This window comes from Enhydra lutris, unplaced genomic scaffold, assembly GCF_002288905.1.
Source record: "Enhydra lutris kenyoni isolate GAN:26980312 unplaced genomic scaffold, ASM228890v2 scaffoldscaffold86, whole genome shotgun sequence".
Lineage (NCBI taxonomy): Eukaryota > Metazoa > Chordata > Mammalia > Carnivora > Mustelidae > Enhydra > Enhydra lutris.
The window spans coordinates 5,838,174-5,852,544 of NW_019154170.1; the positions used below are offsets into that span (position 1 = coordinate 5,838,174).

The 14,371-nt window shown below is 64.9% G+C and overlaps 2 protein-coding genes across 3 annotated transcripts; one reads left to right on the plus strand and one right to left on the minus strand.

The window, feature by feature from the left end:
- Positions 1 to 761: 761 nt before the first annotated feature.
- LOC111161740 (glutathione peroxidase 4) lies at positions 762 to 3,119 on the minus strand. Its single transcript, XM_022525643.1, has 7 exons — positions 2,999 to 3,119; positions 1,993 to 2,087; positions 1,764 to 1,908; positions 1,513 to 1,664; positions 1,362 to 1,386; positions 1,088 to 1,147; positions 762 to 1,009 (listed from the first exon to the last, which is right to left on the minus strand). The coding sequence occupies exons 1-7, from the start codon at positions 3,080 to 3,082 to the stop codon at positions 977 to 979; spliced, it is 594 nt and encodes a 197-aa protein (XP_022381351.1). The 5' UTR covers positions 3,083 to 3,119; the 3' UTR covers positions 762 to 976.
- A 4,084-nt stretch (positions 3,120 to 7,203) lies between these two features.
- Positions 7,204 to 14,169, plus strand: LOC111161893 (RNA polymerase II subunit E). 2 transcript variants are annotated; one of them, XR_002641545.1, is made up of 8 exons: positions 7,204 to 7,304; positions 8,305 to 8,479; positions 10,203 to 10,318; positions 10,914 to 10,994; positions 11,396 to 11,454; positions 11,566 to 11,644; positions 11,770 to 11,891; positions 12,061 to 14,169. XR_002641545.1 is itself a non-coding variant. In XM_022525953.1 (7 exons), exons 1-7 carry the CDS (start codon positions 7,248 to 7,250, stop codon positions 11,833 to 11,835), a joined length of 633 nt encoding a protein of 210 aa, XP_022381661.1. In that variant the 5' UTR covers positions 7,204 to 7,247; the 3' UTR covers positions 11,836 to 14,169. The 2 variants fall into 2 exon arrangements, 1 of the variants encoding a protein (XP_022381661.1); XM_022525953.1 differs by having other exon boundaries at positions 11,770 to 14,169.
- Positions 14,170 to 14,371: the final 202 nt, after the last annotated feature.

The window sequence follows — 14,371 nt, forward strand, 5'->3', positions numbered from 1 at the left end:
TTCAAAGGATAGGTCTCCAGCCGGAATGTGGGCAAGTGAGCAGCCAGGAGACCCCAGGGGAAGCAGCTCAGGGTGGCTGGGGCTTTCCTCCACCTCGTTATTCCAGTACTCCAGCCCCTTCCTCTGCCACTGACCTTTACCGGAGGTAGTGGAAAAGGGGGTGGGGGCAGTCTCAGCCACTCTCCAGCCGTGCCATTCCCCCCAAAACAGGGACAGGTATCTATCCGAAGAGCCCTCTTAGCCCCAGGCCATCCCTCACCCCTCCTGGGGCAGAAGGCTGGAGACGATGCCCCCTCTGTCAGGGCCACATGAGGCCCTGAGGGCGGGCCTGGGTGCCCTGGCTGTGTCCAACAATGAAGCCACTGTGCCCGGCGTGGCTCTGTGCCCGGACCAGCTTGGCCTCATGCTCGGCTCCAGGTACCTGGCTTCCCAGTGGGCAGAGCCACAAGGCCCAGGCCCTGCTGACCCTTCCCCTCTAGGCCCTGGGAAGACTGGCCCCAAGCATGGCTCTAACAGCTGTCACCTAACAGGTTAACACCCTGGATCAGGAGTAACAGCCGTAATTCCTATTACCTCCTGCCGGATCAGCTCTGCCGGCGCTCGCTCGGTGGGCGGGCCGCTCAGATTAGCACCGGGCAGTCCACAGAGCCCACAGTACCCAGGAACTCTGAGGCCAGGACTTGCCCCTGAACCAGAAGGGGCCAGGGCAAAAGGCTCCCCTCCCACCCTTCACCCCCTGCAGGAAGGCAGGAGCACACAGCAAGCCAATGTGGATGTTTTATTCCCACAAGATAACCAGGGGGTTGGGGGGGGGCGCCAAGCCTCGAGCCGGGCCGAGGAACCTTCCTCCGGCGAGGGGTGCACGCCGGGTTCTCGGGTCTGCCCCACCAGCGGGCTGGTTTTCAGGCAGACCGTCATGGGTGCCGGGTGGAAGGCTCCGAGGGGCAGGGCTGTGGGGGGGCGCATACTTGTGGAGCTAGAGGTAGCACGGCAAGTCTTTCTCGATTACCTGTGGGGGCAAAGAGGGGTCAGGAGTGGCCTCTCCCTTGGCCCCCACCCCCACCGGGCTCAGCAGAAAGGCACCTACCAGGGGCTCTTCCATGGGACCATACCGCTTCACCACACAGCCGTTCTTGTCAATGAGGAACTGCCCAGAGAGGCCGTGTCACTGCCGGGCAGCAGCCGGCCGGGGCGGTGGGGGGTGCTGCTGCCCGGCGCAATGGAGGCAAGCAAGCAGCCCCCCACCTGCCGTGCGCTGGGGCCAGGGCCCTGAGCTGCAGCTGAGTAGGCAGGGGCCCCGGGGACAGGAGCTGGCCCTGGACACAGTCCTGGCCTCCCACCCCCACCTCCCAGCCCCTTACCTTGGTGAAATTCCATTTGATGGCACTAGGGAAGCAAAGGGAAGTCGTGAGGAATCCGGTGGCAAATGCGACAGGCCCGCCAGGCACCCCCACCCCGCCCCCCCAACCCCAGCCCCGACGCTCCTCTCCCCTCCCCCAGCCTCCCACTCACTTTCCCAGCATGCCCCGCCCCTTGGGCTGGACTTTCATCCACTTCCACAGCGGGTGAGCGTCGTCCCCGTTCACACAGATCTTGCTGAACATATCGAACTTGACATTATAGCCGGCAGCGAACTCTTTGATCTCCGCGTTACTCCCTGGCTCCTGTGGCGAGCAGGGCCGTGGGGGTGAGCGAGGAGCAGCCCGTGCTCCCGCCGGCCCCCTCCCACACACCGGGACACGGGGCTGGCGCCAGCCACGCACCTGCCTCCCGAACTGGTTGCAAGGGAAGGCCAGGATCCGTAAACCGGACTCAGCGTATCGGGCGTGCAGGTCGACAAGCTGAGTATAGTTTACGTCTGTTTTGCCTCATTGCGAGGCCACGTTGGTGACGATGCACACGAAGCCCCTGGAGGCGAGAGGGGGGCAGTCAGGCCAGCTTGGCGCCGCCAGCCTTTCCCCCAACTCTCCCACGGGGCGCTCAGGGACCCACCGGTACTTGTCCAGGTTAACCGTGCGTCCGTCGATGTCCTTGGCGGAGAACTCATGCATAGACTGAGCACAGCGCCAGTCGTCTCGGGACGCGCACTGCAAGGCAAGGAAAGCGCATGAGCGGTGCGGGGACCTCGGGGCGCACAGCCCAGAGCCCCCTGCCACCTGGCCCACTCGCCGGCCGGGGGTGCCCGGAGGAAGGGCTCCCAGGCGGATCCGCGACGAGAAAACCCAGGCCCTGTGGCAAGGAAAAACCGAGGACTCCTCCTCTGCAAGGGCGCATGCCCTTTGCGCAGCAGAGCACACTGGAGAGAAGCCGCTGGGGCCCAGAGAGGGCTTGGGCCCGCGCCAGGTGCCTGGCGGCCGGGGTGGGGGACCCGCGCGCACCGGCTCTGGCCACTCCACACTACAGCCGCTATCCCAGGTCTCGAGCTCCGCCTGCCCCGGGCGCTCCAGACGGGACTCCTCCCGCCGGGGGCGCGCCCTCCTGCGTCCGCCAGCCCTAGCCTTCCGCCGCCGGGGGACTCGGCGCTGCCGTCGCTGCTGCCGCCGCCTGCCGGGCAACCGGCGGCGCTGCCCGCGGCGACCCGGGGACCTGGCGGCCGCGCGGCCCATATCCGGCCGCGCCTGTGCCCAGAGGCCCGCGCCGGGGCACAAAAAGGCCGGTAACCAGGGCGCCCGGCCGCCCGTCTGTGACGCCACCAAGCAGGCCCCGAGGCCGCGCCGGGTGGGGGAGGGGCGGGTCGCCCCGCGGCGCGTGACCCGGGCCTTCCAGCCCACCGGGCGCCCTCCGCTCGCCGGGCCCCGGCCGGGGACGCCAGCGGCCGAGGGCGCCCGGCCCCCAACCCCCCCGCGGCCTCGACGCCGCCGGCCTCGCGCGCCCCGCAGGCGCCCAACGGGGGTCCCGGCCGCCCAAGCCCTGATCCCGAACGGCCACCGCCCGAGCCCGCCGCGGCCCCGCGCGTCCGCCCAACGGCCCCTCGGCCCGCCGCCGGCACCGCGCTCACCATGGTGCTGGCCAGACCGGACGCGGCTAGAGTCCCGCACAGCAGCGCCGGCTTCACCAAGCGGCACAGGCGGCTGAGGTTCATCGCGGCGGCGGGGGCGCCGAAGGCAGCGGCTCCTCCCCTCGCCGAGCCCACCAATGGACGCGCGCCTGCCGGCCCCGCCTCCCCGCCCTGGGCCACGCCCATCGGGGCCCTCATTGGTCGAACGCGCGGGCAGGGCGGATCCGTGGTGATGAAAGCCAATGGGAGGCCGGGGAGGAGGGGCGGGCGGGGTCGCGGCTGGGGCCGGGCTGCGGCTCCGCGGCCGTGGGCGACTGCGCATGCTCGCCGGCGTGGGGGCGGTGGGGTCCACGCGGGGGGCGCGTCGGTGTGTTTGGGAGGGTTATCCGGGTGGTTGACCGCAGCGCCGCGGGATGCCTGACAGCTGGAGATATTACTGGAAGCCCGAGGTTGGGGTGGGCTCGGGCTCGCAGAAAAACCGCTCCAGCTCTTTGGACACTGGAGGCTTTCCTTAAAAAGTTAATAAAGTCACGCGGGGTCGGACTCCGGTGTCGCCGCGGGAGCGCCTCGCTCGGCCCGTGGCCCGGAGAAGGCCGGCGGCCGCCCAGCGGGAGCGCCCGCCGTTAGAAGGGGCACATGAGCCGGGGGCCACTCACCAGGTGACCGTTAGCGGGCCCGGCGGCCGCGAGGATGCGCCGGTGTGCGCGGGGCGGGCGCGCGCGGGCGGGCGGACGGACACACGCCGGAGGGAGGTTTCTGCGCCCCACGGTGCACGGCCGTCGGCGCACAGAGCGGCAGGGCTCGACATCTGCGCTTCTGACTTCTTGTTTTCTCCCCAGGTTCTGGCGTCTGGCCAGGGCGGTGCCATAAACAGACCCGCCCGCTCTTGGGAACCGAGTCAAGGAATTCCTCAGCGGGCCCTCGTGCCCCACGCTCCGCCAAGAGTGCACTTTGACCCATGGCTGCAGAGGCCGCGGGGGCGGACTCTCTGGGTTTGGCTCACTTGAAGCCAGTGACACCCCCTTCTCTGCCTCCCACCCAGGCCTGCCCAAGTGCCGGCCAAGTTGCGGGGTGAAGGCAGCGGAATGGGGAAATACATTCCAGGGTCCGCTTCCCCATTCCTTGTCTTGCACAACCCTCCCGCCAGGGCTTCCTACTCCCCCACCCCAGACGCCCACTTCCAGCCTTCCTGGAACGATAGGATGGGTGGCATGGCAGCACTGGTCTGAATCACTGGAACTATGCTCAGGCCTTGCCAGGTTCTCTGGGGTCCCGGGGCCCACCTGCTCTCATGAGCCCTTTCTCCTCTCTCCCCCTAATGTCCACAGCCCCGTTGCTGTCTCCGCCTGCCACACATACCTGGGCCCTCTTGGGGGACCATCCAGGCCAGCCCTCCTTGGGCCCAACCTCCCCCTGGGATCCAGGTTCCAACAATCCTGCCTGGTCCTCTTACTCAGATTTGCCCATCATTCCAAGAACCTAGACAGGTGCCATATCTCCCATCTTAAAATCTGTTCCTAGCCCTCCCCCTCTCCACCTTCAGTCCCCTCTCTTCTTGGCATCTATGTCCACATCTCCAACTCCTTTCCTCCCACAAATCCTACCCTGCCCCAGGGTCGCCAATCATGTCTGCTTGGGTAACACCCCACCTGATCTGCAGGTCTGTTCAGACTCGCCATTTGGTCATGTTGACCCCTCCCCCATCCTCCAGACAGCTTCTCCACCCGCCGGAGGGCACCTGGCAACCTCTTGCTGGTCTTTATTCCACTTAGGAGCGTTCACGTAACACTGCTGGCAGCTGGTGCCACAGTCATTAGGCAGGTCCCCTGGGAAGTGGGTGCTGCGCTTGTCCCTGTCCCACAAGGTAGGGGGAAGGGAGGCATTTAGGCACAAAAAAGGTTAAGTAATGGGCCTTGGTTCCCATGGCCACCATCGGCCACTGCTTCGGGATCCGCGTCCTCCCTCCTCTTGGTCTCTGAATCTGGCAAGGGTTCGGATCTGTTTGGTGGCCCCATGCGGACTCCAGTCTCCAGTGACTCCCACGTGTCTGTCTCCCTTTGGACTTTGCCCCGGATTTCAGACTCATCCCGCTGTCTCCTCCACATTTCTCCTTGGGTTGACAGGAAACTCTTTCTCTCTCTCATTTTTTTTTTTTTTTTAAGATTTTGTTTATTTGACAGAGCGAGATCACAAGCAGGGGGAGAGGCAGAGGAGGAAGGAGGCTCCCCACTGAGCAGGGAACCCGATGCGGGACTCAGTCCCAGCCCCTGGGATCATGACCTGAGCCCAAGACAGACACTTAACCATCTGAGCCTCCCAGACGGCCTTTTTCCAGTTTTAATTTATTTTTAAAGTAATCTCTATACCCAGTGTGGGGTTGGAACCCATGCTCCGTCGACTGAGCCAGACAGGTGCTCTTGGAGCCCCATTCTTTTCTTATTTAAAAAAATCATGTATTGGGGCGCCTGGGTGGCTCAGTGGGTTAAAGCCTCTGCCTTTGGCTCGGGTCATGATCCCAGGGTCCTGGGATCGAGCCCTACATCGGGCTCTCTGCTCAGCAGGGAGCCTGCTTCCCTTCCTCTCTCTCTCTGCCTGCCTCTTTGCCTGCTTGTGATCTCTGCCTGTCAAATAAATAAAATCTTAAAAATTTTTTTAAAAATAATCACGTATTAGGGAGAGTGCATGAATGCGTGGGGGGAGGGGCAGAGAGAGGGGGAAAGAGAAAATCCCAGGTAGACTCCCGCTGAGCCTGGAGCCCAACCCGGGGCTCAGTCCCATGGTCCTGAGACCATGACTCTGGCCTAAATCAAGAGGTAGAAACCCAACCAACTGAGCCACCCAGGCCCCCTCTGGAGCCCCTTATCTGCCGTCAACACCTGTTTCTCCCTGGTCTGTCTGTCCTGATTCCAGCAGCTCTGATCCTCCTCCCTCTCCATCTGTCTCTTCTCCACACCCTGTCCATCTGCAGATCCTGTGAGGTCCACCTTCTGAACACCAGGAACCTGCCCATTGCTCACCCCTACCCCAGTTGGAGCCCCCATCTGTGGCCAAGTGGCCCTCCCTTTTCCCCTCCCTAGTCTCTCTGGTGAAATGTTGACAGTGGTTGAAAAAGAAAACCCAAGCTTCTCAACCCTACCAACAAGGCCTCCCAGGGTTTGCCCCACTACACCCTCTAACCTCCTTTCTTCCCCCTCCCCCACTGGGCCTCCTAACTGCCAACACACCAGGCAAAGTGCAACCTCAGGGCCTTTGCACACACTACCCTCTGGCCGATACACCTCTTCAGACATTCCCACAGCCTCCTCCCTCTCCTTTGGCCTTTTGCTGGAATCTCTCTTGCTGCTCGCCTTCCCTGCCTTCCCGGTTGGAAACTGGGGATCTCCCATCTGGCTCAGCTCCCGTCTTCCATTGCACTGTCATGTTCTAAACGTTATTGTTGTGCTCGCGGTTTCTGTTGGGTCTTCCCGGAATGGAAGGGGGCCTTGGCCTGTTTAGTTCACCGTCTCTGGGAATGCATCGCTGAATGAGAAGTTCCTGACGGCCTCCGGTGGGGCGAGCGCTGAGCGGGGAGAAAGGCGGATGCGCAGTCGGGGTTGGGGCTGTGGGATATGCAGGTAGAGGTCTGCCGGGTCTCAGGGGATAGGACGTGGAGGAGACGGAGGTGGGAGCACTTCCTGAGCCCGAGGGCTGTGCCAGGCTCCGTCCTTTAGATTCTCAGCTAAGCCTCTGAGACGGGGACACTTTGTTTCCACTATACAGAAGGGGAAACTGAAGCTTAGGGGCATTCAGTTGGACGTGGCCCACAGCAGTTGGATGCAGATTTACGGAGGGCCTGCGAGGTCGCCCGGCCGTCTCTGGGAGGGAGGCGGGCAGGCCGCGGATCCCGCCCGGGCCTCAGTTTTCCCGCCCGCACCTCGCCTCGCCTCGGCCTCTCCCGAGTCTAAATTCCGTCCCAAGACGGGCGCTGAGCGGAAACCACAACTCCCGAGAGGCCCCGCGGCCCATGCCACGCAAGAACTGCGGAGGCGCGAATGGGCCCTTCCATCCGCTCGGCTCTCGCGCGGCCAACCGTCGCTCGCGGAAGGCCCGGGCTGCCCTCAGGGCTGCCGTTCTCGAAGGTCTCTGGAGTCAGGCGTTCGCCGTCGACAGCCCTGCGTGGGGCCGGGGACGGGGTTTGGCGCAGGCGCAGTCCGTGCGGGTCCTGCCGCGGGCGCGGGCGCAGGCGCGTTGACTGAGAGCGGCGGCGGCTATGGACGACGAGGAGGAGACGTACCGGCTGTGGAAGATCCGCAAGACCATCATGCAGGTGCGCCCGCGTGGCTAAGGCGGTGAGGGTGGGCCGGGCACGCGGCGGCTCGGCGGGGCGGCCGGAGCGGAGGGGTCGGGGTGGGGGCCCCGCGGGCTTGCGACCGGCCCCAGGGAGGGTCGCGGGCGGGCGGGAGAGAGGGGGTGGCCGACCCGTTCTTCCGCTCGGCGGTGCTCCCGGGGGGCTTTGACGCTTCTGCGCGTGCCTGACGCGGAGCCCCGGGGCCGGAGCCGTGGGAGGCGCCCTGCGGGTCAGCCGGCCGACCTGCCGTCCGGGGAGGGCTGCTTGTCGGCCTAGGTCGCCCGTTCCGAGGGACTCGCGCTAACCAGGACACCCGCCGCGCGCCACGCGGTCCGGCCGCCCGTGGGAGGGGACTCCGAATCCCTGCGGGGCGAAGCCCGGGCCGCCGCCCGCCGCGGCTCCTTTCCGCTCTGCGCCGCGGCTCTGGAAGGGGCGCCGGGACAGCTGTGCCTGCGGCTGAGCGCGCCCTGGGGGCCCTGCGCCCAGAATCAGGCCGGGGTCTCCTGGGGGAAGGGGGGTGGGCGCGGGGCTGACCGGCCGCTCTGGCCCCGCGTTTCTCCGTCTGGGTCCTCTTCGGTCTGCCCGCCCACGGAGCCCTGACTTCTGAGCACTGCTCGGCCTGTGTCCGGGTTCCCAGCCAGAGTCCACCCTGGCCTGCCCGGCAGTGCCCCTCCGGCCCCGCTGCCTCCATGTGCCCCAGCCCCCCGGGCCACAACTCTGCCCCTGCTTCTTGGTCCCAGCCTGTCCCCGAGGCTCAGTATAAGATGACGGATTGTGTGTGGCGGCTGGCTCTGTGCAGGAGCTCTCTTGGGGTGCGTCCTGGTCTTTGTCCCCACTTGCTCCTTCCTCTCTGACCTATGCTTGCACCTGCCGCATCAGGCCCCCAAAACCCGTGTCATTCCTGCAGCGGCCTCATCCGACCCGAGCTCTTCCGCCATCCCTTCTCTGCCCTGAGCTCACTGGCTAGTTCTTTCTGCAGCTGTGTCATGACCGTGGCTACCTGGTGACCCAGGATGAGCTGGACCAGACCCTGGAAGAGTTCAAGGCCCAGTTTGGGGACAAGCCGAGTGAGGGGCGGCCACGGCGCACAGACCTCACGGTGCTGGTGGCGCACAACGATGACCCCACTGACCAGATGTTCGTGTTCTTCCCAGGTGAGGCCTTTGCTGGTCCCGGGTGGCTGTGTGTCTCCTCGGGGTCGCAGCTCTAGTAGAGCCATCCAAGGGTCTTCTCAAGGGTCAGCTCATGGCAGCTACCTGCTGGGTGACCCCACATCTATGTTGACCCTTTTCTGTGCCAGTCGGAAGGAACTGCTCCTCTCCGCTGTGGACACCACTGAGTTCTGACTTGTTTGAGCACTTTTTCAGTTCCCTGCTGTTTCTCTCTTGATGGTTTTCTCTGTCCAGCAGGATTATCGCAGGCCTCCCCCGTGGGCCCCCAGACTCACCTGTATCCTCTGACCCCACCCGACAGCCCGCCTGCCACTCTCTATGCTTCCCGTTCCCCGCAGCTCCTTCCCATGCTGCTGCAGGGTTCTGCCCTCACCACACCCTTTTCTGCTTGGTCTGTCTACTCAGTGTCCATCTGTCGTCCTTGGAGGCCCGAGTTCAGAAGCCTCCCCTTCCAGGAGCCCCTCTAAGCCCCGGGTCGAGCGAAGAGCCCACCATGGGCTGTCCCAGGACCCCTGTGCTCCTCTGTCGTGGCCCCTGCTGCAGCGAGGCAGCCTGACTGTAAAGCCCACAGAGGCTGGGAGGCCGTGTTGTGTAGGGAGCACGTGGGGGCCCGGTCCCCGCCTGGCATCAAGGGGGTAGAAAACGTTTGCAGGACGGACCCAGCCGGTGCTTTTACAAAAGGGGCCCCGGTGTGTGAGGTGTATTTCCTGGAAGCCTTGGCGCCTAGTCAGGTGCCTCCCCGTGGAGCAGTCTCAACCTCCTCACAGTCGGCCTGGGGGCAGGGCCCTCCCTGGAGTTAGACGGGGTGGCTGTCGTGTTCACATGGGCCCCAGGCCGGGACTGGGTTCCCTGCTGTGTTAGTCCACCCGCACTGTCAAAGCAGAGCTTCTTGGACTGGCGGCTTCGATGTCCCACTCATCCCCATCCCTGCTGGAGGCGGGACGTCCGAGACCAGGGTGTCCCCAGAGCTGGGTCCTTCTGAGTCCTCTCTCCCTGGCACATAGGCCTTCGTCTCTGTGTCATCGTGGGGTCGTCCCTCTGCATCCCTGTGTCCTCACGTCATCTTAGAAGGCCGCTGGTCTTGTCCAGTTAAGCCCTACTCTAACGACCTCGTTCAGATAAAACCGTCTGTTTAAAGATTTTGTTTCCAAGTATGGTGGGATTTGGGGGGGCACAACTCAGCCCCTGACGCTTCCCGTCAGGTGAGTGAGGGTCTGAGGCGACGGGCTGCACGGGAAGGCCCAGCTGGGAGCCTCACGCATATGGCAGCCAGTAGCTGATCTGCTGGGCTCAGAGGGACCAGTGGGTCTGGCCTCGCAGGGATGGGACTGTCAGCGCCCAGGTCAGCTGACTGCACGTCCCTCCTGAACACAGCCACCGTGCCGCCTAGACCGGGCGAACTGCTTCGTGGGGGCATTTCGCAAGCCTTGGAACCACTGAGGCACTGGACCAAGTGGGTTTCTGGATCCTCGTCCCAGAGAGGACCCTTTAGGTGGGAGGATGCGGGGTACCTTTCAGCTCCCCAGGAGATGTGGAGGCGAACCAGCACCCCAGTTCCCGTTGGGCTCATGGAGACACTGAGGCCCCGGGGGGGAAGAGCCTGTTCCCGAGCTGCACTGGGACGCCTTGGTGAGGCAGAGCTAGGACGCAGGCCCCCCAGAAGAGGCGTCCTTGCAGTGCAGGCGGCCGCGTGTTCTGTCCCCAGAGGAGCCTAAGGTGGGAATCAAGACCATCAAGGTGTACTGCCAGCGGATGCAGGAGGAGAACATCACGCGGGCCCTCATCGTGGTGCAGCAGGGCATGACCCCATCCGCCAAGCAGGTGGGTGTGCGCCTGGTCTCCCTCCCCCAGGGCCGAGCCCGTGCACCTCACGTCCCCCTCCCAGGGCCCCGCTGGCAGGCGGCACCGTGTGCTCATGGGGCCTCGGGAGCTTGGGCTCTGAGAAGGAGCAGCTGTCCCATGCGGGCCTCCCAGAGCAGCCCCCGAGTTGTCCCGGCCAACACCCGCTGAGGCGAGAAGCTGGAATGGGCAGGCCGCCCGTGTAGGGGCCCGCGTCCCTGCATGGGGGCTGGACAGGTCTGAGCGGGTGCTAGTGTGGGATGGCGGGCCGGCCGGCGGCCTGTCCCTGTGCGGAGTCCCCGCGGTCCTGTCAGCGCAGGGACGGCCGGGGGGGCATTTTGTCAGACGTCACTGCGAAGCCGGGCTGAGGCCCGGGAAATGTGTCGGAGTCGGTGGGCTCTTCCTCCTGGATAAACCCCGCTGACAGGTGGGGTTTCCGGATTCGTGACGTGGGGCGCTTTTCAGAGGTGTGCAAGTGAACCCCCTCTGGCCGGCCGCCTGCTGTCAGCCTCTGGGGAGGAAGTGGGGTGGCGTGGTCTCGCCCTCGGCTGTGTGTGAGGCTCCGTGTGTCTCGCAGTCTCTGGTGGACATGGCCCCCAAGTACGTCCTGGAGCAGTTTCTGCAGCAGGAGCTGCTCATCAACATCACGGAGCACGAGGTGGGGGCAGAGACGGGGCCCGCTAGGGTGTGGAGGGTGACGGGGCCGCGTCCCGGCGAAGGTCTGCAGGAGGGAGTAGAGCAGGGTCTCTGGGTGTGGCCCTAGGCGGGAAGCACACCCAGGAACCTGCCAGGAGTCAGGAAGCTGGGGGCTGGAATCTGCTGCCCCAAGGGTCCCCAGATGGTGCCCCCGGCCTGTCTGCCTGAGCTGCTCTAGTCCCCCGTCCGCGTGTGGAGTCGGGAGCGGGGGGGACAGCAGTCGGGACCTCCAAGACGTCCCCGAACGCCCCGGGTGGATGTTCGTGGCGAGGCAATAGCCCGTGGCGCGCGGTGCTCCCCCGTGCTGTGCGGAGGCACAGCGGGGTCTCAGCCCCACGGAGACTCCGTTTCTCCTCCCGGCAGCTGGTCCCAGAGCATGTCGTCATGACCAAGGAGGAGGTGACGGAGCTCCTGGCCCGGTAGTATCCTTTCGGCCCCCGTCTGGGCCCTTCTCCCTTCCCGCCTGCACGTCCCCCCCAGCCCCTGCCCCCAGCCAGTGGAGCCCGGCTTTTTCCCTGACCCGAGCTTCTCAGTAAACTCCGGGAGAACCAGCTGCCCAGGATCCAGGCCGGAGACCCGGTGGCCCGCTACTTCGGGATAAAGCGAGGGCAGGTGAGCAGTGCTGCGCTCGGCCCCTCTAGACTGAGCCAGCGCATCCAGCCACGCCGGCTCTCCGCCAGCCCGGGGCCCCTGTGCGGCCCCCCGCAGCCCCACCTTCCCGCCTTCCATGTGCGCAGGTGGTGAAGGTGATCCGGCCCAGCGAGACCGCCGGCCGGTACATCACCTACCGGCTGGTGCAGTAGCCGCCCCTCGAGCCAGTGAGACGCGCCGTGGGCCCGCGGGGCCTGCCTGTCCGGGAGTGAGCCCCAGCTTTCCTCTCCCCTTAGTCCACAGTCGTCTCTATCACCTCCCTGTGGGGGGGGTTGTGGAGGCAGCCCCACTTCCCGCTCGGCCGGGCTCACCTCGCACAGCAGGCCTGACACGTGGTCGTCCGCCCGTCTCTCTCCCACCCTGTGGCCTGGAGACAGATGGGGCTGTGCGCCCGCACCACGAGGAACCTCACCGCTGCTTCTCCGGACCCTGGGGTGACCCCGCCTGGGTGCTGAGCCTCACCCTGGACCCCGCATGAGCGAGCCTCCAGAGGGGACAGGATGCCACAGGGAGGTCCGCAGCAGCTAGTGACCTGCCGCCGTCCTGGCTCAAGTGTCCAGCCGGCCCCCAGCAAGGCGGCCTGGCCGTCTGTCCACGGAGCGGCGGGGGATCAGCTGCTCTGATGCTGGGTGTTTGTAAGAGGGAAAATATTGGAGTAAATAAATTGGCCGGTCTGGAGGAGCAAGGCGGGTGACAGGTGTGCTGTGAGTGGCCTTGCTCGAGGCCCTGGACCCTGGGCCCGTCCCCGTGTTCCGCGGGGCCTGCTGCCCCTCCCCCCATGGGGGCCGCGTCCAGGCGGGTCCCGGTCCGGAGTCTGCAGTGGGGGCGGGCAGCGGGGGGGCTTGCTCTCTGCGTCCTTCCCGCGTTTTCTTGCGTGGAAGTGTGTGGTCAGGTTACCGGTCTCCGCGTTAGCGATTCCACGCGGGAGGCCTTCCTGGTCTGGGCAGAAGGTCGGCTCTTCTTGTCTTTCGGCCGGCTTTACCGAGCTCTGGTTTACGTGTCACAGTGGACGTGTTGCAGGACGCCCCTCGGTGGCTTTCAGGTGCCGTCAGTTTTAGAACTCGTCGCCCCGAAGCAGTCCGTCCCCATCAGCTGCCAGTCCCCGCCCCCCCAGCACCGTCCCGTTCGCGGAGGAGCCTGGGCTGGGCGTGGCACACGTGTGGACTCAGCCTGCGTGCCCTTCTGTGTCTGGCTCCCTCCCTGAGTGTCTGGGCTCGGGGTCTGTCCCCGGGGCTGCAGGTGGGGGCCTCGCTCCAGCTCGGGGCCGCGGGCGCTCCTATCCGCGGGGCCACGTGTTGTGTGTCCGGCTGCGAATGCGAACATGCCGTTACCCGCTTCGCCTCCGGCGGACCCTGGACCTGTGCGTCTTGGGCCGTGATTTATGAATACTGCTGCCGTGAGCGTCGGTGTGCGAGTTCCGCGTGGACGCGTGTGTTTGTTTTTTCTGGGTGTGTGTCTAGTGTGGACTTGCTGGCTTGTGCGGAAGCGGGCTACCCAATGCAGACACCGCTGGGCGGTTCGGTGCCGTGGTGGCCCCGAGTCACAGTCGCACGGCCTTGCCTGTGCTTGCTGCCGGCGCCCTGCACGCGCGATTCCCTCCTACGACTGACCCCATGAGTTGTTCTCTGGTGCTGAGAACGTGTCGTCTCTGCAGGCAGGTCTGCTCCACCTGCACGGGGTTGGGCTGCGTGTCCCTGTCGCTCCCGGCACAGGCCACAGGTATGCGCACATGTCTCTTCTCACATACACGCTTGGCAGAGGTGTGACCATGATTTCGATTGCTTAAACACCTGTTTGTAAGTTTGGTGAGTTCACACGTGGCTTTAAGCTCTGGGGTTGACTCGGGCCTGTGTGGCACGGGGATGTGCTTTCCCCCAGCAGACCAGGGTCTCGATACTTTCTAGAATGGCAGTGGGGCCTCCTGTGCATGTGCACTGGCGTGGGGCTGTTTCAGGGTCCTCTCCCACAGATCTGTCCACGTGTTAGAAGAGCTTGTTCCCATCCCCCCAAATACACATGTCCTGCCTTCCAAAGTCAGCTCGACCAGAGTAAGCCAGATCCAGAAGGATGGAACCTACAGGACCCCCTCCCAGGAGGGCCCCAGACGCGGCCCGTCCCCAAGCGGGAACATGGTCCAGCCTCAGGAAGGGAAGGACCCTGACCCTTGCTACGATGTGAAGGGACCCCGACGACACGGGGCTCGGCGAGAGCGGCCAGACCCAGAGGGACCCGTCCCGCAGGTCCCCACTCTCAGGAGGTCTGCAGAGGAGTCCCGTCCACACAGACAAGAGAGGAGGGGGTGGGACCAGGGGCTGGGGCAGGAGTGGGAAGTCCGTCCTTCATGAGGACAGTCTCTGTGTGGGGGGATGGGACGTTCTGGAGATGGAGGGCAGGGGTGTGAGTGCCTCCCTCCGTGGAACTGTGCGTGCAGAGACGGTGAATGTCCTGGATATCTTAACCACAGTAAAATAAATTTGGTTATTGGAGTTTTTTTGTGTCACGGGGTTTTAATTGTGTTTTGTTTGTAAATAAACGTGTAAAGCTGTTCTGTCCCCGTGTGAGGACGTACTGACTGCGGAAGTCGGGCCATGAGGAGTCTCGGGCACATGGGATACCGTGTTGGGTGGGTCTGCGTCGTCTGTGCGGCGGGTGCAGAGCCACTCCGTGGGCACGGAAAGGATCACGCGG

Excerpts from the sequence above, each read along its gene's own strand:
- LOC111161893 (XM_022525953.1), top strand. The coding sequence starts at position 7,248 with ATGGACGACGAGGAGGAGACGTACCGGCTGTGGAAGATCCGCAAGACC. Across the intron at positions 7,305-8,304 it reads TCCGCAAGACCATCATGCAG|CTGTGTCATGACCGTGGCTA; the intron begins GTGCGCCCGCGT and ends TTCTTTCTGCAG. Across the intron at positions 10,319-10,913 it reads TGACCCCATCCGCCAAGCAG|TCTCTGGTGGACATGGCCCC; the intron begins GTGGGTGTGCGC and ends TGTGTCTCGCAG.